Source organism: Dicentrarchus labrax, unplaced genomic scaffold (assembly GCF_905237075.1).
Source record: "Dicentrarchus labrax unplaced genomic scaffold, dlabrax2021, whole genome shotgun sequence".
NCBI lineage: Eukaryota > Metazoa > Chordata > Actinopteri > Moronidae > Dicentrarchus > Dicentrarchus labrax.
The window spans coordinates 15,014,358-15,038,308 of NW_026136715.1; the positions used below are offsets into that span (position 1 = coordinate 15,014,358).

At 41.6% G+C, this 23,951-nt stretch overlaps 1 protein-coding gene and 1 long non-coding RNA gene across 2 annotated transcripts in view; one reads left to right on the forward strand and one right to left on the reverse strand.

Annotated features, from left to right (window-relative positions):
- LOC127377711 (uncharacterized) overlaps window positions 1-12,735 on the reverse strand; it is a 30,790-nt gene extending 18,055 nt beyond the window's left edge. The window contains exons 1-2 of the long non-coding RNA XR_007887739.1: window positions 12,659-12,735; window positions 11,888-11,987 (exon numbers count right to left, since the gene is read on the reverse strand). This is a non-coding gene — a long non-coding RNA (uncharacterized LOC127377711). The remainder of the gene's footprint in view (window positions 1-11,887; window positions 11,988-12,658) is intronic.
- calcoco1a (calcium binding and coiled-coil domain 1a) lies at window positions 9,385-22,307 on the forward strand. Its single transcript, XM_051425805.1, has 15 exons — window positions 9,385-9,568; window positions 10,728-10,896; window positions 10,983-11,085; window positions 13,094-13,296; window positions 13,479-13,691; window positions 13,989-14,137; window positions 14,239-14,308; window positions 14,423-14,578; window positions 15,487-15,741; window positions 15,964-16,089; window positions 16,829-16,924; window positions 17,809-17,896; window positions 18,071-18,318; window positions 18,594-18,685; window positions 20,252-22,307. Exons 2-15 carry the CDS (start codon window positions 10,765-10,767, stop codon window positions 20,277-20,279), a joined length of 1,959 nt encoding a protein of 652 aa, XP_051281765.1. The 5' UTR covers window positions 9,385-9,568; window positions 10,728-10,764; the 3' UTR covers window positions 20,280-22,307.
- The last annotated feature ends 1,644 nt before the right edge of the window (window positions 22,308-23,951 follow it).

The following is a 23,951-nucleotide window of genomic DNA, read 5'->3' on the forward strand; positions in this document are numbered from 1 at the left end:
TTTAGATCTCTTCTGTGTGCTGCAGTCCCTTACTGACTCGAATAAGGCACACACTGTATTATACATAAGTTAATATAAAAAACAGCAATAGGGTACAAAGTAATTTACTTTCGTCTTGCAGCCATTTCAATGAATATCCTTGTATTAAAATGCCTTTGGATATAAAAGGCATCACTGGTTGTTTTTCTATTTGGGGAGGAAAATTCCACAATAAAGAAGCAACCAGGAGCCCTGTCACAGCGCTGTCTGATAAAGTGTGAAATAAGCTGCAGCCCAGATGGTATTTTCTTTTATTTCAAGAACAGACTATATCTGAACCATCTCAGAGAGACAAGTCAATCTCAAGGTTCGCTAATACAGTCCCATGGACAGGGGATAAATCCCTGGTAGGCAACAAAAAGCAGATCAATAAAGAAAGCATGTAAACAAAGCACAGTGGAAATGAAGTTGAGATGGATGGAGAGTGGGGTAGTGAGGGTGACCAGCAGTGCTTCAAATAAAGCACACGGCCAGGGACTGAGAGAAGAATAAAGGGCAGAAAGCCAGGGGGACCATCAGGGTGAGGAGCAGCGGGAGTGCAAATGAGGAGAGGGAGATGCACGGCCATGAAGGAGAGAAAGAGGGAGAGAGCGCGTGAGGGAGATGGGGGGGGGGAAGCGAGAAAATGAGGGAGAGAGAAAAACGGTAGTGTAGAAGTGATTTATGCTAGTTGTATAATTTTCTACAACGCTGCTCCCCCGCTCTTCCCCTACGGCTCTCCTTTCCTCCTCAATATCCAACCCTCCCACCAGGGTGTGCTCCTCCTCACTGTCACACCAAGAAACAGTCCCTGGCCACACCAGCCAGTGATTAAGATTCTGCCGTGATGCGACTGCAGCACTTCGCAAATGGAAGACTGGACATAATTTCCCTAAAATGCTGTTTTTTATCACCTATTTCCCCTTCATCAGCTTGCCGCACACGATTGATAGCTGATGGCACCTCTGACAACTTAACGTTTTTATGGCTAGATTTATGGGCTATCTGCTCCTCTCCTTTTACAGCTCAAACTCTGTAAAAATGCTTATTTCTCAGATAAGGAGAGGGAGGGTGTGTGTCTATGTGTATGGAATGGTATCACACCCAGCTAAATGTATGTATGAGAGAGAAGGGCCCACCTCACTGCATTGCAGTCCAGATCAGTGTTAGGGCTTTAAAGAAACTCTTGAGACTGAAATTACCTCTGCATAGCACCATGGATTAAATAATATTTCTCACTTCTCAGATAGCACACAACACAACACTCATCACCTTCTTAGCAGCAAACGTTTGCTGTTATTTCTTTTCTAAGAAATAGTAAACACTTAAAAGTCTTATGTGTATTCATTCATAAACTCTTCTTTCTGAGATATAGGTCCATGAAGGCATCATTTAATTTATTGGGGTTTTTTTTATAATGAAGTAAAACAGACACATAATATTGTAAGGGAACAACAATAAAAACACCCTCACTCTATCCCGCATGAAAATCTCTAAAACATGTTTGTCTTTTTTCCTTTAGGCTCATGTCCTGTTAGCATGTATATGCATGCTGGTTAATTATGTTGAAAAAATGGTAAAGACATAACATGAGAGCTCATTATCACTCGAGGACAAGTTTGCAGTGAAGTTAAGCGAGGTGAGCCTGATGGCCGTGAACACCTGAGAACAAACTGCCTTGTTGAGTATTTGTGTGCATGTGTGTGCGTGTGGTGTGTCTGCACATGTTGATGCAAGCAAGAGGGTTTTCAGTGTACTGGGAGGGGGGGCTGCAGAGCTGGACTGGACTGCAGTGGAAGTGTGGCCTCTGCAGGTTCCCCTCCTACCCTGGTCAGATTTACAGCCAGTACGGGCTCCCAGTTAGCCTTCTCCTCTCCTCTGCTGATGAGCCTGGCAGATCCCAGACAGATGCCCCGGGGGACTGGAGTGTGACAGGGAATGGGGGAGGGGAGCAGAGAGAAGGAGAGAAAGAGAGATGTGAAAAGGAGGAGAGAGAAGGAGAGAGGGAGAGAACCAGTCTGATGAGATCAGTGATTCATAGACACCCAGGAGGACACACCCTGGAATGGGGTAATACCACACATGTTTTAACTGGGCTGGCCCATAATTCATTAGGGTTACCAAGGCTACATGCAGCACCTTAGGAGAGAGGCCCCAGAAATCATCTCTGCATGTTGTTAGATGCCGCCCATATAAGAGCGAGGGATTAATATTCAAGGCTATAGTGTGCTTGCTTTTAGTGAAGAAAGCCAATCTGTTGAGTAGAGAAAACCAGCACATTTGATGTCTGCATATTTCCACATCAAGTCACAGGTTGCTCTGAATTTTCCACACCCTTTTTTTCTCTGTACTGTGTCTGCATCGGAGGGTGTCAGTGGAAATTTTATGACACAAATATGTAACTGGAAAAAGTGCAGCTCTAATGTGCTTAAATACAGCCATGTTCCCAGTGCAATAAACCCAGTATGGTGCTAACCTCATCCAGAAAAAAAAAATGTTGCATGTACCATTGTGCCTTATGCTTCATTATAGGAGATCCTGATTACTGTGCACTATATGAAAAAGCAAGCTGGTCCTCACTCCTCCTCACTAGTGACAGGAAGAAAATTACCCACCCTCCTCTTTGTTTATAAAGGTCTTCTAATGAAGCTACCTTATCACATCTCTTCCTAAATTTAAAGCTACCAGACCAGATAACTCTAGATAACCCACAGATAAATACTGAATTTACTGCCTCCAAATAATGCTCCCTATCAATGAAATAAATTAGGCTTACAAAGGATTTAAAAACTTTAACATCTCATTCGACTGTGGGATTTCAAGCATTTAAATTAAAGATGCCTGTGATCGTTTCGAATGCTGCTGTCGTGCCTCTTCTCGCTTTGCTTATTCCTTCTGCTGTACTCAGATCAGATAAAACAAAGAGTACATGAGATTAATATGCACCCAAGTTCATGAATACATTATAGGAAAGTAAAGTATTCATAAGTAAAAGGCTTTGTGGTTCCTGACCTAAAGTCAGAGTATGTTACACTCATTTGAAGCCTTTTTCCTATTAGGCCTGACACAGCATTCAGCTCAGACCTGACTTGAGAGCATAATTGCTCTGATAATTCTCTTTAATAGCTGTTGCTTTCTCTGTCTTGAGTTTTATAGGGGTGCAATGAACAGGTATGGTTTGATTGTGGCTTTGGAAAGCGGACACAGTTCATGTTGTTTCAATTAAATTTGGAGCATTTCTGTATCACGCCTTGGTTGACTGATTCAGATTCCTCATTTCCATTTTCCGAAAGCACGGTAAGATTATGCACAGGAGACCAGAGGATGATGATAGTGAACGAGGCCATTACAATCTTACTCAGCACCTGGGAGGTGCTGTATTACTACACTGCACTGAGGTTTATCATCACCTTGTTTCCTTACACGGCATCGGCCTGTTGACATCATACTGTGAAATACTTGACTTATGTGAAGAATTTAAACAAATACACAACCAGGTAACAACATGACCTCAGTGGGGTAAAAAAAAAAACTTTTCATCACCTAAATACAATTTAATAGAAGCCTATTAATCACATAATGTAAAACATGGTCTCTTCTAAAAGGCCACAAACTGGGTTATCCATTGAAAAATGGTCTCTTTCTGATTAAGCAATCACATTGCAAGCATAGGCTGCCCAGTTTTCATAAATCACTTCAAACATACATGGCATTTGATTAGAACCCATTAGCAATGAGCAACAGTGTGTGTATGATGTGCATGTGGGGAGGCATGTGCATGTGTCTCATCTCACATTTTCCATGGTCTGCTCTGTAGGATGTTCCTCATTAGTGTGAATATTAATGCGACCAGAAAGGGGGGAAGAGGGGAAGAAAAATGTAAAAGGAATTTGGAAGAGCTTTTTAAAGGGGCCATTTCATCAGAATCGTTATTTTTTTGCGGTTCTCTGAAGGCTCGTAACCGGCGGTCTATGAAGAGAGACATGCCGCAGTGGGGCTTAATTTAAAACCAGAAAGGTCACTGCGCTAAGAAAGGTCTTCGGCTCAGCCAAAAATATAAAATGAGGAGGAGAAAGAGAAAGCAGTGGGGGAGGAGGAGTGGGCCAAGAAAGAGAGCAGAATGAAAGGAGATCAGAGGATGCCGATTGGGAAGGGGGGACCCAGGCGGGAGGAAACACGTTCAAGTAATTTGGAAAGACAGTGTTATGGAAGGGAGTAGAAAAATGGAAAAATACTGAGGAAAAAAAAAAACAGAGAGGATAATGAACTGAGTTGCAATTGAACTGGAACAGGCCTAGCATCAAAACAGATGCAAGAGGTTTTTTTGTTTACTTTAATGGTGTTTTTGCAAGTAATTTGTTATAATGGCCGACAATTTCAGGGAAAAACACTGCATCCATACACAGTGAAGGATTGCCAATCTGTCCAACAATCTGTGTTGGCAGAAACACAACCCTCCCCAAGCCTTTACTGAATTGGGCTCCCCGCGCTTGGTACTGGACCAGAGTGCTAATGGTCAGATGGGAAATTAGCTTTGCCATATGCAACTCAGCACAGAAAAGGTACGATTTTGAAAACAACACTTCTCCCCAGATAAGTCTGTTCATAAGAGATGATGACATTTGATTTGGCTAAAGAATGCATGTCATGTGTTGGACTTGGCCTTGTTAACAATAGTAAATGGCCACCCTCCCCCAACTCTACCTTACATTCCACAAACTAACATCCCTGGTTTCAATCACTTGTTTATCTATCAGCTCACTTTAATTGTCCGCTGGGTTTTTGACTGCACCACATTACATAAAAGCACACGGGAGCCTCATGGCAGCAGCATGACAGCCTCTGATGTAAAGCCTCACGCTTTGCACAGATAAGACGGGTTCAATTTTAATGTTGCTAGCACACCGAGACGCACCAGGCTCACTTGTAAAACAGAATGCCCCCTTCGCTTGTAAACGCAGCAACCCAAGAGGAGGAAAGAGATGGGGGTTGGGCCGGCTGAGATGAGGCTGAATTAAAAGGAGGAGTGGAATTCCACTTGTCCAACTCCTGCAATCCATCCAGTGGATCAATTTCTTCTCTCAAATTCCCAATCCATTCCCAATCTCTTTTAAAAACTAATACCCAATTCCAATCACAAGTGCAGTAAAGCATATCTTGTAAAAGGTCATAGTGTGACCTCTGAGTTCTCTAAATTGGATGCTGGTTGGCCCACTTTCCTTTGAAATACTGCGCAGCCTGAAATAAAAACTGCCCTGTCCACAATCACACCACCAGTGGGACCTGCATCCAGCCCATCAGTAGGTGTTCATTTTGATGTGAAGTATCACATCTCAGAGAGTTTAACAAGAGATTGGTTGTCTGTGTTGAGGGAAACAAGTACCAGAATTCAACCCTAAACAAGAGCATGGGGGCCCAGGAATGATTTTGGGATAGGTGTATCCGTGTGTGCGTATGTGCTTGCCATAGGCAGCATGCCGGCATATAGTCGAGCATCTCTCCTGCAGCCAGCCAGGGGAACTGATCAGATGGACGATCAAACACTAATCATTCCCTCACGGCCCATACCGAGTAAAGCTGTCATTAATTTTGCGGAATTACATCAAATCTGAGACATTCTTTATGTGGCCCACGGCCTGTAGACAGTTATACGACAGGGACTGCTGCGCTAAGCAGATGGGGCAGCTTGGCCGTGCATACTAAATACCACCGTCCCCCATTTCTCTGTCTCCGCCCTCCCAACACTCTGCCCTCCTTCCAGGCACTATGCTCCCACTCCCTCTTTCTTTGTTTTCTACCCTTCTAATGCCTTTCCTTGACTATACGGTCACACAGCCCCCACTGATTACATCACTCACCCCACAGTGGCGTTATTTGACTCAAACATGCTCATACTGCTTTAAATTCAACCATCTTTAAAAATTGCATACTTATATTTCTAGAAAGCACACACACACACACACACACACACACACACACACACACACACACACACACACACACACACACACACACACACACACACACACACACACACACACACACACACACACACACACACACACACACACACACTTTTACTATGATGAGAAAATAAATTGTTTACTGACATAAATCTTTAATGTTTGTCTCTTGGATGTCGACAACTCTAACAGTTTACTTGCCTATACACAACAGAAGGTCATAATCCCATTTGAGGTTTCCTTGGCAACTGATTACTGCTGAAGGCAAGTTACAATTTATGACTAGTGACACATACCTGCCATTCCCTTTGAATGAGACATGTGGTAAGCTATATTCAGACAGACCACCTCATGTAATAAAACTGCAGTAGCACTCAGGGGCTATACCATTTTCTTATATTGAGAGGAATTCCAAGCCAGGCTGCTAGAAATCAGCAGACGACAGGGATTAAATTTGTGTGGAATAGTACTACAACCGATAAATAAACAGCGTGCTGAGGATTTTGTGCCAGAACAGTTGATAGTGGGGCTTTTTTTCTACCTAATGCTTAAAAGTGTTGATATTACTCCAGTTCACACTTTCCAAAGAAAACATTCATTTATATGGTATGTCTCTGTGCGTGCATGTGTGCGTGCATGTCTGTGTGTGTGTGTGTGTGTGCGTGTGTTGGGGGTGAGAATGGGGGGTTGTGACAGACACAGGAGCCATAACAGCAGGCAGCCAGGTCAAGATCAAGCAGTTTCATGGACAATCCACTTTCAGTCTAGTCTCTATTAGGGTGAAGCCTCACATTCCTACTGCACGGCCTGCTTCTAACTTCACACAACAGTGATGCTTCAAAGTCAAGGCTATCTGAGGTCTGCCATAAGGTTTTCTGAAATAACACTACCACAGGACACCGAACAATTACTCAAACAAGTACAAAGCCAGTATACTGAGAGTATATAACCAGAGTATATGATTAATTTGAAAAGAGGCATTTCATATCTCTGCATATCTGACTTTTCATGCTGGTTAAGAATCATGATATAAAACAAAGCAGAAGCAAGACATCCATTGTAAATCTTGTCAAAGCTACAGTTGCAACAAAATAAAATCAAGAAATTGAACATTATTTCATCCTGGACTAAAACACACATGTAAACATTGGCTACTGAATAAGCTAGTCTTTGCAGTACGAACGATTTAATTATCCAACTGCATAGAGAGCCACTACTTCCAGCATCACTTTGCCCACACAGGCTCAGCACACTATTAATCCACTTAAACACAATTTATAGGGTCTCAACATCGACTGTCCGTCGGCATAAAATTACATGAAGCGTCCTTATAGTGTCTTCAACAGACTAAATTAGCCAAACTGGACTTACTAATTGAGGAGGAGTAAAGTACTGTGTGACTGGACTGACTCGTCAATGAGGAGAGATAAATAAGCCGGCTATGGGAAGAACATCAATAACTATAATAATATAGTATGAGCATTATTTAAGCTTCAGTTGCTGAGGCTTGATAACCTTAAAGCTTAAATACTAACTTTAATTTCTACTGCTATAATGTTGTTTATGCCGTAACTAAGAGTACAGCAACCGAGACTGTGTTAATCATTATTTTGAATCCTGATTTAAATTTCACATTGCTTCAAGACCAACTTCACATTTGATTACAAAGCCGATATTTAAATGTCTTTTATTTAAAAAGTCACAATTAGAGACTTTGGTCCACACACAATTTAACACATTACTGTAATACACTGCCACTTAACACTGATATTTTCCTCATCCTGGGGTATTATCATCTCCCATGTTGTTGTAATGACTGTCGTCATCTCACTGCACCAGTCTTGATGAATGCAAAGTTTAGGAGATGTCAGCCTTAACTGTCTTAATTTTTCTGTTTCAGATTTCATGCTGCAGCATAATTAAATAGTACATTCATTTAATCTGAGCTCTCTACAAAGTTATGGAAATAGACAAAAAAATGCTTGCAAAGACTATAATCCCAGTCTCAGTAGGCTAAAGAGCATGCACTGTGTGTTATAGAGGCTTTAGAGTATAAGGCCTATATGTGACATTCTGAATACAAAGCATTGGGATTGCAAGATGGTATACTGCCATCTGCTGTTCGGCACGATATCATCATCATGCTGTTGTATTTGCAACCCCCACATGTTACAAAGCACACAGATGTGAGGCATCTCTCAAACCAATTGACAAACTGGGGTGAGTTACAAAAAGTAGGATTTCACATCTTGAATAAAACCCAAATTCCCAATCAAATCTGAAACATGGACTGATGTCAAAAGATCTTTTCCAATAACTGATTTTCCTCCCCAAACCAGTGGCTGAATGTATGAATAGGCCTACATCTAATCAACTACTGTACTTAGGTACAATTTATTTCCATTTTATACTACTTCATACTTAACTACATTTTGGAGGCCAATATTGTACTTTCTACTCCACAATGTATATTTTGTTGGCTTTAGTTACTTGCTATTTTGCAGGCAGATGATTAATAAAAAAATATAAATCAACTGATAAATAATGATGTATTTGTATGAATTAAGATATGCAGCAGTACACAAAGAAATTAAAATAAGCCCCACCTTTACAACATTAGTGATGCTTGCATATTAATCCATTACTACATAATGAGTACTTTGTACTTTTGTAATAATTTGGATATTGCACTTGGCCTACTTGCGATTTTGATAATAGCCCAATTAGCAGAGTATTACTACACTATGTAATTGGTACCTTTACTTAAGTAAGGGATTTGAGTGCTTCTTCCACCAGATACCTCAGTAAATCTGCTTAATTGGGACAGCCTCCTGTAGGACATCGATTCAACTGATTAGCAAAAAATTCAAACAAAGAACCATTAAATGTTATAGATTATGTGCAGGTTGCAGAGAACCAATTGTGTTTTACTGTCATTCAAGTGAAACAGCCTTCATAGTGTGCATAGACATCCGGTTACACGGAAATAATAATGTTGACAACAACAAAAACAGTCACAATGCAAATATATCCAAAAGATCTTTTGTAGCCTATGAGATAAACGGTTGCAAATTAGAAAGCGAGCAAGTGAACAAGGGTCAAATTTCCCTCTCCCACTCTGCACCCGCCGATCGTTGCTTTCCTCACCGCACAGAAGAGATGCTCATTTCCATTGGCCAGTCTTCACAACACTCTGGGACAACCAATGACTTTCTGGTCTTTGACACCAGATGAGAAAAATAACGTTGGCCGATGGGAGGCATCATATTACGTCCATTGCGACCGCTGCTATTCTGCTTTGTGCTTGGGGGTTGTAGTTTAAAGTGCGCTATTTCAGCTGTTTTACAGACGCTGTGAACAACAGCTCCCATAATTCCGCGGTGGAAGTGAAGCTGTCATGCTTGTGTTTTGCTTTGGTTTTTTGTTATTGTTTCAGGTTAGTGGAGCAACTGAGCCCGAGAAGGAAAGCACGACTGTATCGCTCATGTTTTAGTTATTTTCTCGCGGATTGTGACTCCTGTATCTGATAGAGAGGCGGCTCGTTTAGACTGTTTGCAAAGAAGTGAGGGCGATAAAAAAAAAAAAAGGTAAGCGAGACATCAGAGACGGCCGAGAGATAATGTGCGCAGATGTCTTTTGTAGTTAACAAAGCCTGTTATTGTCACGTCTGATGTGCAAGCGCTGCAGATGAACTAATTGGACCCAGATAATTAACGAGTACAGGTTAAAAGCTACATGTAATGCTTCAGATTACACGTTTGTCTTCCTAAACTTGCATCGACGTGCATGCCACACTGTTTCCTCGACATGTGCTACTGTTGGGCCTCAAGCCTCGTGCGGTGTAATGTGAACCCCTCTGAAAGCTACTGTAGATTTTCGTCACGGATCCGTGGTTTTCGACTGCATCTGCAAACTACATTGCAATATTTACACTAGAGACGGTCCTTCCCCTATTTCTCAGTTTCGAGGGATGCGTTACCAAAATAGAAAACCCAACACCCCTATAATTATAGTCGTATTGTGACTGTACAACAGGAGATAAATATAAAGTATGGGAAAGTCACAAGTTAATCCACAAGTGCAGCATATGCACACAGTAAGTCCAAATCGAGCTGTCATTGTTTTTCCCTTGCATATTCTGTCATATTAGTCTGTTGATAGTCCCTACATTTCTGCCAGTCAGGGTACATCCCTAACAACAGTTAGGCACATATGGCCTAGAGTGGTGTCAGTACTAAATTAATAAATAATGCTTTCTGTAGGGCACAGGTGTCTTTAGGTTGTGTAGTTAGCTGCAGGTTGTAGTTCCTTAAAATTCAAGGCTAGTGTATGCTCTTGTGGAATTTTAGCCCCAAATATGCTAGAGGCCCCAGACACCTTGTACTGCACGCTCACATGTGACGGTGTACAATAGCAAATGCTGTTGACGATGACTGAAATAGCACGGGTGACAAACACGTAATATGTCATGTTGCTCAAAGGCCATGCTGTCGTTGAGGTTTAGTTCTGGTGTCCTCTCCTCAAGTGTGTGCGCTCAGTCAGGATATCTCCTTACACTGAATAAATATTCACAGACTGTTGCCTCTGTCCTCTTTGTTCTCCAGTGCTCACCTGTTACCTATTTCAAAATTAGCTCAAATAACCACACGTCAGTTTCTACCTTGAACTAATAGCAAATAACCTAACAAAATAAAAAATAAACAACAACCATAAACTCAACTTTGAATATTGTGTTTTTCTCCGTAGGTGAAAATAGAATAGCCTGCCTTTCTTTTGTGTTACCATGGAGAAGGCTTGGCTGGTGGAGTTTAGAAATGTGGGCTGCAGTTACTTCCCCCAGAGCAGAGTCGATTGCCACTACACACTGAGCTCACAGCACAACTGGGCCAGCAATGACTGGATAGGACTCTTCAAGGTATTGTTAACAAGATGACTGTCACAGAAATCAAGTGAATAAGGCGTATATGTATTATAACAGTGTGTGCATGTTTTCTTCCTCAGGTGGGATGGTCGTCAGTGAAGGACTACCACACGTTTGTTTGGGCACTGGCCCCAGCTGATTATCAAGAGGGCACAGATGTCAACTGCTGCGTGCACTTCCAGGGTACTCATGCCCTTGTTTTCTAATTGTATTTTATTTCCCGTAGTTAGCCAGAATCTATACTAGTACAGTGCTTACATCCGCACATAAAACCTTCAGCGGGAGATTGATGCTTCTGTAAATTGAATTGCTCTGTTGTATAAAGGATGGCGTATTGAGTGGAGGACAATGTTAGTTATTTCTATCTTAAAAAGAGTATTTCCACAGATGTAAAAAGGCAAAATATCCAGTGCAGAAGACAAATATCCCTCTTAGCTTGGTCTATAACAAAGACACAGTTTCTGTCATGGTTTGAATGAATTTCTTTACAATGCAGGAGGTTGAGTAATGAGGATGACATAGACAATGGCTCACAGCCTGCTCTGACTACTACTCACTGGAGAGTACAGTGTTCACTCTGTCCTGTCTGTCAGTGGCAACTGATAAGCCTGATTCAGTGTGAGGGGCACGTGTGCAGCAGGTGTGGCATTGACCTCTGATTTATCACTAACTTAAGCATACTGTCAATGGCGTTTCTTATTGGAAGAAGAGCAGAGGAAGGGAAGGAAGGTTTAAGGAAACTGCAGATGGTTCCTTATCATCAGTGATGCAGTGATTTAAAAAGAAGGTGGCCTGCACTGTGACCCAACCCGGTGCTGTAAGTTACAATACAGCTCATAAACTTCGCTCTAAGTCATTCTAATGTCTGTTTTCCATCTAGTCGCCTTTACTGTACATGTGTTGTGAAACAGGATTTACAAGTAAATCATTTCTAAACATGAAGCTGTAGCCGGTGTGAGATAAGGATAATATTAGGTTAGCTTACTTTATGGGCTGGATGAAGTCAGTGGCCTCCCTCTCTCTCTCTCTCTCTCTCTCTCTCTCAGACTGGGAGACAGAAGGCATAAAACATCATCAGTTTCTGCCTGTGTGGATAAAATTAAACAGAGATTCAGGAATGTGGAGATGTGGAGTCAGGTGCAAGATTCACTAGCTATGCTAATAAGCCTAACTAGTCAAGAAACCAGTTAGTTGCATTATCAATGCTGGCAGAGACTGGATGGTTTACAGGAGTATTAGAGCCAATGGAGCTCATGTTTGTTAGCCAATTAGCGAACTGACCAAAACAGCAGGGCCCTGTGATTGCAGGCTGCTCCTCAGAGGTCCTGTCCCCATATAGTGTCCGTTTTCACTACCTTTCTGAACAACATGAAGTTGACTGTGGTTGCGTGCTAACGTTACTGCATGCAGTCACTGGAGGATGTAACGTTAGCTTTAACGCTTAGACGGAGGTTACCGTTAATTAGACGTTTTCACCTGTTAGGCTGAACAGGTCCTGAGTCAATCACTCACCTGAACAGAGATGAATCTTTATATTCTCGTCTAACCACCCGAGTAAGACCGAAATACACCGCCACATGATGTGAGTATATCTTTAAGCACTGCTGGTTATCATTAAAGCAGGTCATTTGCGAAGCAACACTTGTCAAGAGTTAGCTAGCTCTGATGCAGGACCGTTGGAGTGACCTTACTTATTTCTCGTTTTCTGTGCCTATGAAGTTACTTTAAATGAAGAATAATGAAAACGGGAACTTACCCAAAGCAAACTGGACGTCTCGACGACATATCCGGATGGGAAAAGTAGCAGAACTTCAGCTAATTCTTAAGGGTAGCTCCCATCAATGTGTTTATGACCACTGTAAACTCAAAGATGGCGCGCAACGCCATTTTTTTTTCTTGCTCACCTGAGCTGCACTTGCTACCTGAGTGCTGCCACTAGTGGTCGGAAGATGTATTACAAAAATCTATGTTTTTGCAATACAACAAAAATTCGTTTAATCAAATATAAATACCAAAATAGTACCAGACTGTACCATTAAAATATTGTAACGTTAGGTAGTTAAATTACCTTAAGTGCCCTTAGCTTCCACCTTGTGTCATGCCATATGCCATTTACCTCATAGCATAAGTGAAAGCCAGCTCAAAAACATTTTAACATGAGGGTTTTTTTTGGTTTTCTACCACATTTTAGCCTCCTACCTACCCAAGCCCAGCTCCCAGGAGTATGAGTTTGTATATATCGATGCTAAGGGGGAAGTGTGCTCCCGCAGCTCCAAATTCACTTTCTCCGCTCCAAAGCCACTTGAGGATCTGGTGACCCTTGAGGAGGAGCCCCATGGAGAGGAAGGAGGCACAGATATGTTGCTCGTAGTGCCCAGGGCTGAACTTCTGCAGGTGAGCATAACAAACACAGAATAGATTGACTAGATAAGGTAGTGAATGAGAGTATGTTTTCAGTTTTGCAAAATTAATGAGTGCTTTTTAAACACATATGCTGGGGAATCAATACTGTTGTTTACTGTTGGCACACAAAGACTAGAGCTCAATTATGATTCCCCATTCACTGCCTGTGTCAGAGTCGACTGCAGGAATGTCTGCGAGAGCGCGCTGAACTGCTGCAGGTGCAAGAGGCGGCAAACAGGCAGAGGGAGAAAGAGAAGGTGGAGTACAAGAGGGCGAGAGAGGCCTGGGACAGACGACGCAAAGAGTTAGAAAGTGATATCACCTGGCTGCATGAAGAGCTGAAGCAGAGTCAAGAGAAGATCAAGGAGATGGAGAGGAAGCAGAAGGTGCGTTATAGACCTAGGCAAATGAAATCATTTGATTAGTACATATTTGCCTGTTACAATTTTCATATGTATCTGTGCCTTACATGTGTACTGTCAATGGTGGCCTTCTGTTTTAAAGAAGCAAGCAAAGTTTCTGCTTAAACAATATCCTGTCTTTTCATTATAAAATTCTAAATGGTAATTCAATAAAATGTCTGAGAAATGTTAAATGTAAAATATTTCCCTATGGGTAGCCTAGTCTATTTCTTGATAAATTTAAATTCCTCATAAAAATTAAAAATGCCTCTGGTCTGTTAGGAGGAGCAGGCTTTAGGAGAATCACTAGCCCAGGAGAAAAGTACTTTATTGGATGCGAGGGAGGAGAGCAAAATGCGAATCAAAGAGCTGGAGGAGGATATCAAAACCCTGACTCTGAGAATTGTGGAAAGAGAGACAGAGTTGGAAAGGTACGACATTTCCTTATTTTGTCTTTGTCTCTTCTCGTTTTTTTTTTTTGTAGTCTCATGAATATCTTTGATTGTCAGTAACCAGAACTGTGTGTGTGCAGGATAAAGGAAAGAGCAAAGAGGGCTGGAGCTCAGAAAAAAGAAGAGGAGAGTGAGAGAAAGAGCCTGCAGGTAATTATAATTCACAACATGCTGTATGTCATAATAAAACCTGTGCCTCCGTTGTTCTTTTCTTCTACATCTCCTTCTCTCTCCCCATCTGTGTCATTTATTTCTGTCTTTTAGACCAAGCTGGAACAGACAGAGGGTGAACTGCGAAGTCTGTCTAAGGAGTTCCAGGGCCTGAGGAATTCGCTGGCCCAGAGAGACACAAGTGTCCTGCAGCTCCAAAGCACCATCACCACCCTTACCCAAAAACTGACCACTGCCCACAGGAAAGAGGTCAGACATTACTTTGGAAAAGAGGGGGGATGGAACTAAAAAGGGGGTCTTGAAAAAATATATGGATTGATAGTTAAAGCTGGACTAGACATTTTTAATGCAATGTTTTACTAATATTATAAGTGGATAAGTATTTGCACCAGGGACCAGTAATTATTTGGGTCAAACACATGATCTCAATTACTGGAGATGTGATGTTGTTTACTGTTGTGCCTCTGCTCTGTAATTGAGGCAGATACATGGATGTGTTACTTCATAAATATGCTCAGCTTTTAATAAGAGTTTCAGCACATTCTAAACCTTTGCTAGAATTGTCTTAATGGCCCAGTGTGGAACATTTAGGAGGATCTATTGGCAGTAATGCAATGTTATATTTATAGGAATGTTTTCATTAGTGTACACCGATCAGCCATGACGTTCTGACCACTGATGGGTGAAGTAAATAACACTGATTATCTCGTTATTATGGCACCTTATGGCATATTAGGCAGCAAGTGAACATTCTGCCCTTAAGCTGATGTGTTAGAAGCAGGAAAAATGGGCATTGTGAGGATTTAAGCGACTTTGACAAGGGCCAAATTGTGATGGCTAGACGACTGGGTCAGAGCATCTCCAACACTGCAGCTCTTGTGGGGTGTTTCCGGTCTGCTGTGATCAGTACTTATCAAAAGTGCTCCAAGAAAGGAAAAGCGGTGAACTGGCGACAGGGCCATGGGCAGCCAAGGCTCTGTGTCTGTGTGGTCTGATCCAACACTGTAGCTGAAAAAGTTCATGCTGGTTCTGATAGAAAGGTGTCAGAACACAAAGTGCATCATAGTTAGCTGCATATGAGGCTGCACATCCCCAGACAATCCCCAACAGTTACAGATATGTAGTGAACACACGCTTTCTTGTTCCTTTTTGGCCAGGCGGAGAGTGAGGCAACACTGAAGGAGATGCGGAGCCTGCGGGAGCGTCTGAACGCGAGTGAGCGTTCTGCAGAGGGCTTGAAGAGTGATCTGAGTTCCATGGTAGCCCAGAGGGATCAGGGGCAGGGTGAATTGCATCAGGCTCGTCTGCAGGCCGCCCAACTCACCCTTCAGCTTGCAGATTCCAGTCTGGCCTTTAGAGAAGGAAGAGCCCGCTGGGCCCAGGAGAGGCAGTATTTGCAGCGCAATGCTGAGGTATTGTATCATTGCAGAACAGCAAATTTGAAGTGGAGAATATGCGGATATATTTATACTTTGGTAGTTAAAGTTTAGAATGGCTTGTGATGGCTTCAAGATTAAATGTACCCATAGCTCAGCTAAGAATCTTATTGTGTGTTGCAGCTTTGAGGTAATTTTTTTACACATGGTCCTGTATAGGTTATATACTGAGTAAATGTGTGTGTGTCACCCTGACAGAAGGACCAGGAGCGTCTTGAGAAACTCAACACAGAGATGCAGAGGATGGAGGAGCGGCTGCAGGAGGAGAGGATGGAGAGAGTGAAGCTGGAGGTTGAGCTTGGGAGAGAAAAGGATTGCAACCGGGTAAGGAAGAACTTGCCGCAGTCAGTGTTTCTTGTTATAGGGTCATTTTGTGAGTTCACTTAAACATGTTTATACAAATATAAGTGTACACATTTTTTATGTACTGCTATTCATAACCTCCTATTCCGGTTAAAGGAATAGTTTGATGTCATTCAGCTTTCTTGACAAGAGTGAAATTTTGAAAAAGATTGATACCACTCTTAGGTCTGCATGATAAATTAAATAACTTTGAATAAAGACTTGGAACGGGGAAAACAGCTTGCCTGGCTATGTCCAAAGTTTTAAAAAATCCACCTACCATCAGTTCTCTCCAATAAACATGTTGTATCTTCTTGTTTGTTTAATCCTTACACAAACAGAAGAGTAAAAACGACAAGTTGTGGTTTTATGGGGATTTGCATGCTGGAACTATTCCTTGGCCTTGCACAGTGACTTCCTAGAGTCTTGTCGTCACCATGATTGCTTCCAGTCTTTATGCTAAGCTAAATTAATTGCCTGTTGGCTCTGACTTCACATTTACCATACAGTAATGAGAGTAGTATCGATTTCCTCATCAAACTCTCTGCAAGAAAGCAAGTAAGCATATTTCCCAAAATGTTGAGCTTTTCCTTTAACTTTACTGAGATTTATTCTGTATACTACACAGTTTTCCTTCTGAAGTCATATTATTATATTATATTGTTATATTATTTGTTACATGGTTCTGATACCCTGTTGTCCTCTGATATCTGGCCTGCAGGTTCAACTAAGTGAAACCCGCAGGGAGCTCCAGGAGCTGAAGGCCAGCCTGAGGGTTGCCCAGAAAGAGAAGGAGCAGCTACTTGCAGAGAAACAGGTCAGAAACGCTTTTTGATTAGTCACAGGGGACAACTTTAATCCCTGCTGACTGAAAGTTTGTTTCTAAAAAGGGGTAAATTGGGATTGGTATTTCTCATGTGTAAACACTGTGCATGTATGGTATCACAGGTAATGACTTTGTCCCCTTTCATTATCATCTGATATGGTCTTAAGGCGAATAAATGGCTTGTATGGATTAACAAGTAAATTGTAATTGTTTATCCTAATCAGCTCACAGCTGCAGTACTTCATTATCAGCTTAAAATTTAGTAGTTTAGTTACATTATTTATAACACTCTCAAGCTCGAGTGCACCTTTTGAATAATGTTTTTCTTAAAACTATGAATTGATAATATATTCATATCCTAAAGCTTACCGGTGTAACATATACACAAGTACACTGGGATCATGAATGCCCCAGGTGTTGGGAATCTTCTGTCTGTTGTTGTCTTCTTAGTTGTTATTGTGCAATATAAATTGTTTATAGTGCAATATAAATCAGTGGATTTCAGGGCAGTCAGTGCTGCCGCTGTTAAAGTGCCTGCAGAGTTTTTGTTGGCTAACCACCGTCACATTTGCCCGCTACTGGCAGAGTAGATGGTCAATGTTTTTAAAATCAGTGTCCAGCTTAATTTTAACATCTGCCATATGGGAGCATAGTAGCCAGTCTGTGGCACATCATAAATCAAACAAGTGTTTTAGTGCGATAATAATTTTTATACAATAGCAAATGTTGTATTTGTGTATTTGTGTATTTACTGTGTAACTATTTTGTGTTGCTTTGGCTTAAAGAAGTTGGACATCATGAGGGTAATGGCTGCTGAAACCATCATGAGAGTCCTGCCCTGGTGTGTGATATGATGGCTATATTTTCCACTACAGGAGTTGATGGAGTACATCTGTCAGCTGGAGCAGAAGATGGGGACAGTGGCCAGTGCCAAGTGGAGCGCTGCCCCGATCACCTCTACAGGTGAATGGAGCCACACATTAATCTACTGTATGCCCTGCAGATGTGAACAATAAAAGTGTTAACTATCATTCAACCACAACACTAAATATTGTTCAGAATTGCCTATGTTGTGGGCAACAGGAGCAGTGCTCTGAGGAAAAGTGACCAATTTTTTCCAATGTTTCTATGTCACAGGGCAGCCTGGCAGTGCTTTATCTGACTCTGAGGACGAAAACCCAGAGGCTTTGCAGCCACTCCGTCCACCAAGACCTCTGGGACACTACAGCCTGTGTGAGCAGGGCCAGCCTGATTCCTTGCTCCTTGCCACCCCTCCTCCCTCCCCCAGGGAGGTGGAGAGGAGTGCAGTGGTCATCAACCAGCCAGCCCCGCTCTCCTCGCCACACCAGGCTGGCACTGACACTCTGGCACACAGCTCTGATTCGGTGAGGCACGCTCAGCCACCATTGTGTAATTATATGTGATACTGAAAATGAGCTATGTCTTCATGCTGGTAGCCATGCACACAGTTAAACATGGGCAGTGGATCGTTGGATATAGACATTATCTTCTAGAAGCAATTAGGCCAATAGTCTGCAAGTTATTAGACTGTAATAGCTGTGTATGTGTGTGTGTGTGTGTGTGTGTGTGTGTGTGTGTGTGTGTGTGTGTGTGTGTGTGTGTGTGTGTGTGTGTGTGTGTGTTGCTCTCTGGTGTTAAGGAGGAGGATTCTGATCCACTTCAGTGTGGAAGGCACAGCTCTGGAGAGGAAACAGCATTTCTGCTGCCTGAACACATGGACACTGTTCTCAGGTACAACCTCCCACCTCAAACACACACAAACTCATACATAGTAAAATATATACACACATACACAGGAGGGGGAGAAAGTACTTACTTATATCCGTTACTTTCAAAGTATCACTAAAGTAATATTACATAAAACCATAGAAATGTAGGGGGCGAAGAGTAGCTCACCTGGTAGAGGGCTAACAGGTGAGCTACAATCTAACTAACTAAATAACTCTTCAAGGCTCACAGAGCAAAAAGTGTCTGATATTTCACAAAAAAGCAAAGATTTGACAAAAGTCCAAAACACAACTTGGGATTTCTTTCCTTTTTTTTTGTCTTTTGCGCCCCATTAATCAACTCACAACCACTTTTTTGAGCCTTTAAATGGGGAGGGATCCTTAGGTTAAAAACCACTGGACTGAACTACCTAACTTTACTTCAAATTAGTTAGCTAGCTAAAACTACTTCAACCTCAAGCTACAACAGTAAAATGCTTTATACATGTTGTATTTTTATTTTGTTGTAGTGGTAATTTTTACTTAAGTACAGGACCTGAGTACTTCTTCCCAAGTTGTCTCTCACACTGTTACATTGTTGTTGCATTAACACATGGAAGTAATTAATGTTGCAACTAATATCACTATTTTATATACTGTTGCTGTAACAGCCTATAAAGGTGAAAATGATGTGAATGGAAACATGGTCACGCTACTTGCCCTCTCTTAGGATATATTGCAGGATTTAGGTTAGCATGTATTTCCCCTAATGAAGGGCAAGGCGATACACGATAAGACAATCACAACAGAATGCAACAGAGTTAAAGATTTAATGTTCGAAAACAGAGATTTGCATTACTGACTGCATATTAAAATGAAAATTTCTTTGAGGCCAAACAAGCCAACAAATTTCTTCCTGTCATGCTGGCTGGTTTTAAACTCAGGCAATGCGTCATATTTTATGAGCTCATGACTTGATTTGTGTGTACAACCTCACTCTGCAAAGTAATTTGTGAACACAGCAGCCAGATTAATGCAGTGGAGTTAAAAGTATCATATTTCTCCCATACATGTTAAAGAAAAAGCCTAAAATATCACAAAATGGGAGCATGAAGTACTTATTTAAAATTGTACTTCAGTATGGTACAAGAGTAAATGTACTTAGTTACTTTCCTCTGGTCTCACACAGAAACAGTTTCATGCGTACACTATGAATTCATAGCTTGCTGATGCACACAGCATGCGACCAATTATTTATGGCGACAGGGTGAGTATGGCTGGAAGATGGAAGTTTTGAATATGTGGTCGTAAAAGAAGTTGAGTCAGGGTGAGACGAGGGAGACTGTGTGAGACAGAGCTGGGGCGTGGGAGGGGCGAGATGGGAGGACAAGGGGACAGATAAGTTGACAGCAAGCTGTAGCAATGATTTACCTGGGGGGTGTACCGCAGTCACGGGCCAATTTTCAGCATCATTAAAGCCCTCTCTCTCCCACTCACCCGCTCCTTCAGCCTAACCTCCTCTTTCAACCAGAATGTGTGTTTCTTTCAATTTTTCACACACGCACACACTCTGCTTTGTGTCCTCCTCCAGTGATCTGGCCGACACCTCGCTATGGTAACCAGTGGACATCCAGCCACAGCGAAAGTGATCAAAAGGAGAGGAGAAGGGGGACTTCCTTGGAGTTAATGTGGTCCCACATTACTTCCACTAACAAGCACATATACAGCTCACTCACTACACAGACAAAATGTTAATATGCAATTTACATTGTATCTGCCGTGAACCTTGGTTTTCCCCTCCTAGACTGTTGTGTTATTGCCCTAGCTGTTTTGTTGTTAGGAATGACATAATGCTCGTGGTGGCACGTCAACTCCGTGTTTATGACTGACATAAGACTGTTGCACAGTTTTAGGCATGGGCTCTGGCGTTTGAGAGTTCACAGCCTGTAGCAGAATGATTTCTGTTGAATCACTGCTATGTCGAGAGCTTTACGATGGATGTTATGTCGTTTTTATGACATTTGTGATTAGGAGTCATGACAGGCACTGTAATTATGATGTTTTGTGCAGGCCCGGCTCCGTTGGAAATCATGGCAAAACTCTCTTCCAGCATTAAATTCTCCACAGCAGCTTTGAACACTATTCATGACAGCATAAAGTAGTGATACAGCATCATGCTAGAATTATATTGCAGCAATGTAGGTCTATGACATCATATTTCTCCTCCATTTACTCAGAACTAAGGTTTGATATGCACTTTCTTGTACGCATTAGTAGTTGATTGTTGTCATGCGGATGCAGTTAAGGAGATTTAGCGACGCAGAGGCGCTTTAAGACGGACAAGCATTTGAAATAGAGAGCTTATTGAACAGATTGTGTTTAAAGTCTATTAAGATAGATGCCAGATGCAACTTTCTACTTCAGTAACTTCATATCATCATTATTATAAAATTAATGCTCATATGCTTTTCACTATAGATCAGCTGCGGTTTTTACTTGCTAATGATCCTGGATTTTACATTTCCTAATTAGAGAAATGAAATGCTAATTTACTAGCTAGTCATTTGGATATTTAGTGTTGGTCTTTGTTACAGTTTATATTGTACAGAAATCTTATCTCACATCCATGCGGTTCTAAATTTGTGCCTAAAAGAATGAGAAAAGAATCAAAGAAAATCATCTTTATAGATCCTGACATCATGACATGGTGTTGGTATTTTCCCCTAGCCCTATGGTAGTATACTGCCTAATAAAAATTGCTGCCTACCTTTTAATCAATACTGTATGCATTTTTCATGATTTTCTATTTATAATTAACTTGAGTTATGCTGCAATGAAACTATATTCAGGTTTAGTTTGAAATAGGTGTTTGTTTTTCACACAACTGTTTGTGCAATGTGTGACAAAATTTTCCATGCTTGGCTAAGAAGATTTGCTAGACACTTTGATGCTTAATTTTATCTGCTGTATTTGCACCCTATTTTTACTATAGAAGAGTTTTTAGATGAAAAGTTATATATGGATACTTAATATGTCAGTTGTGTCCTTTCATCATTATCTTCATCATTTAGAAGTGTGTGTTTACGCATTTATCTAAACTTTTTTTGTTTTTATCATCTGTTTCCAAATACTCACTTTGATATTTTAGTCATATTGTTGCAAGATATTGGTGCTAATGAAAGGGAATGATACCAGCATGTTGAGGTGGAAATCTGCAAAAGAAACTGATTATTAAAGTAGTCGTGAAAGGAGTAAATGTCTGTCCAACCTCTCATTTACCTTGTCTCACTAGGTATTTCAGTGTTGCACATGTTGATTCTCCTTATATAGAAGTAGGAATGTTTTGAGGAGCTTGGTATTCTTTCCCAGAAAATGGCACACTACATGTATTCTCCATAGTCTTTGTTTGTGGTTGTAATCTGACTTTATGTCTTAGGGAAGTTATTTTTTTGTTGTTCCACTGCGAGCTCCAGTACTTGTACTCCTTGTCAGGACACTGTCTCCCATTGCAATAAAGCTCCAGTGGTTATGGTTTGTTTTGAAGTTTTGTGTGTGAAGGTTATGTACACCACCGTGTATTTTCTTATTAGTCATGTAACAGGGTTTGGGTGGGGTTCTGCATAATAAAACGGTTTATGTATCCATTATTGGGCCTAATGTGTCTTTTTCTGGCCAAAGATCATAGCAATATTTTGATCCTCACATGACATTTCACTGGTAATTAACTATGCCATTTCTTTTCACACCGCTATATAACCTATATTCCCTTTTGGCTCGTTGCCTGTTTCACATACATTTCTCATTCTGGATTTTCTCTCCACTCACCTTTGTCTCTCCCACAGTCTCCCCTCAGGCCTCCTCATCATCTTCATCACAGTGCCTCCCCAATCTTCCAGCAGTCGCCTGCTCCCTCTTTTGAGCTCTCCTCCTGCCCCCCTACCACACTCCCTCCATCTTAAGTCTGGGGTGACGATAGCTAATTATAAAATCAATGATGCTGGGCTGCCTAGTTTACAGCCCCCTCTAAAACCTTAACTGGGAAATCACTGTGGGATTGATGACTCCCTCACTCTTTATCTCTTTTAATTAGAAATGTAAAAGATATGAAGACCCAGAGGCCAGAACACATCTCCTAGTTTTTATGACCCCGACGCCTGCCTTCCCCGGCCCTCGCTCCCCTTCCCCAAATCACCCCTTCCTTCTACCTGGCCTTGTTTATTTCCTCTACCTCCCTGCTGGCACACCCTCCATTCTTACTCTTGTCACAGATACCTTTACCCGTTTCTTCATCACTTTCTCCATTACCCTTTCTTTAAGATCGCCCGCCTGCCTCTCTGCTCGCACAGGGGGAAGGTGTTAAATTTATGGTCTTTGCACTTGAAAACGTTTCTCACCTTCCCCTCACCTCTCCTCTCTTCCCTTGACTGATTCCCAACCCTCCACGGATTCACTGCATATGTAACAAATGACGAAAACGTCCTTTTAGTCTGTTCTGACCCAAGCTGGAGACACAATGTAAATGATGTGCTGTTTCACATTATGGCCGCGTTCCCAATTCCATGCGTCCAGCATATGACATATATGCCTCTTATATATAGCATTAGGTCCACATAGGAAGACCCTCCAGTTTGTTTTTTTTATCACATCAAACCCAGGTCACATGCACCTCCAGTCTCTGTCTTTATCACACCCCTAGCCCAGGCCCTTCTTGCTAACTGCTGCCAGGAGCACTTGGGTTCACTGAGCTTTATCCTCCTGATCGCTCTCTGAGGAGCCAGCCTCTGCTGCTCTGTTATCTCTCCTGTGTGTTGACTAAGGTACCACTGCAGTTTGCTTGTGTTCAGAGCAAACTCAGCGGATATGCAGCAGGGTCTCTCTCCGGGTTTAAATATTCAAATGAATTTCTTTGGTATGGCGCACTCATGACCCATTTTTATGGATTCTTTACTATTTTTTATGAATAATTGATGTCCTGTGGCTGTAAGATTATTACAAGGGAGATTTTTACCCTTTATTAATTCATTGTACTGTTATACCTTTTTCCAGGGGCCTTACTTTACACATTTCCATCCTTTTTTCCTTTCCTACCTCAAGTAATTAGTTAATCAAGCATCACTGATGTGGAAGGATGAGTATATAGAAATCTTGACCGGCTCCTTTAAATTCCCCCAAGCACACCCAAACCCTCCCATGGGTTCCCATGGCAACATCTTCCAGGGGCTCAGTATATGAGGCCATTTGATTGTTCCTTGTAAAATAGTGTATAATGTATGGACCTTATTTTAATTCTA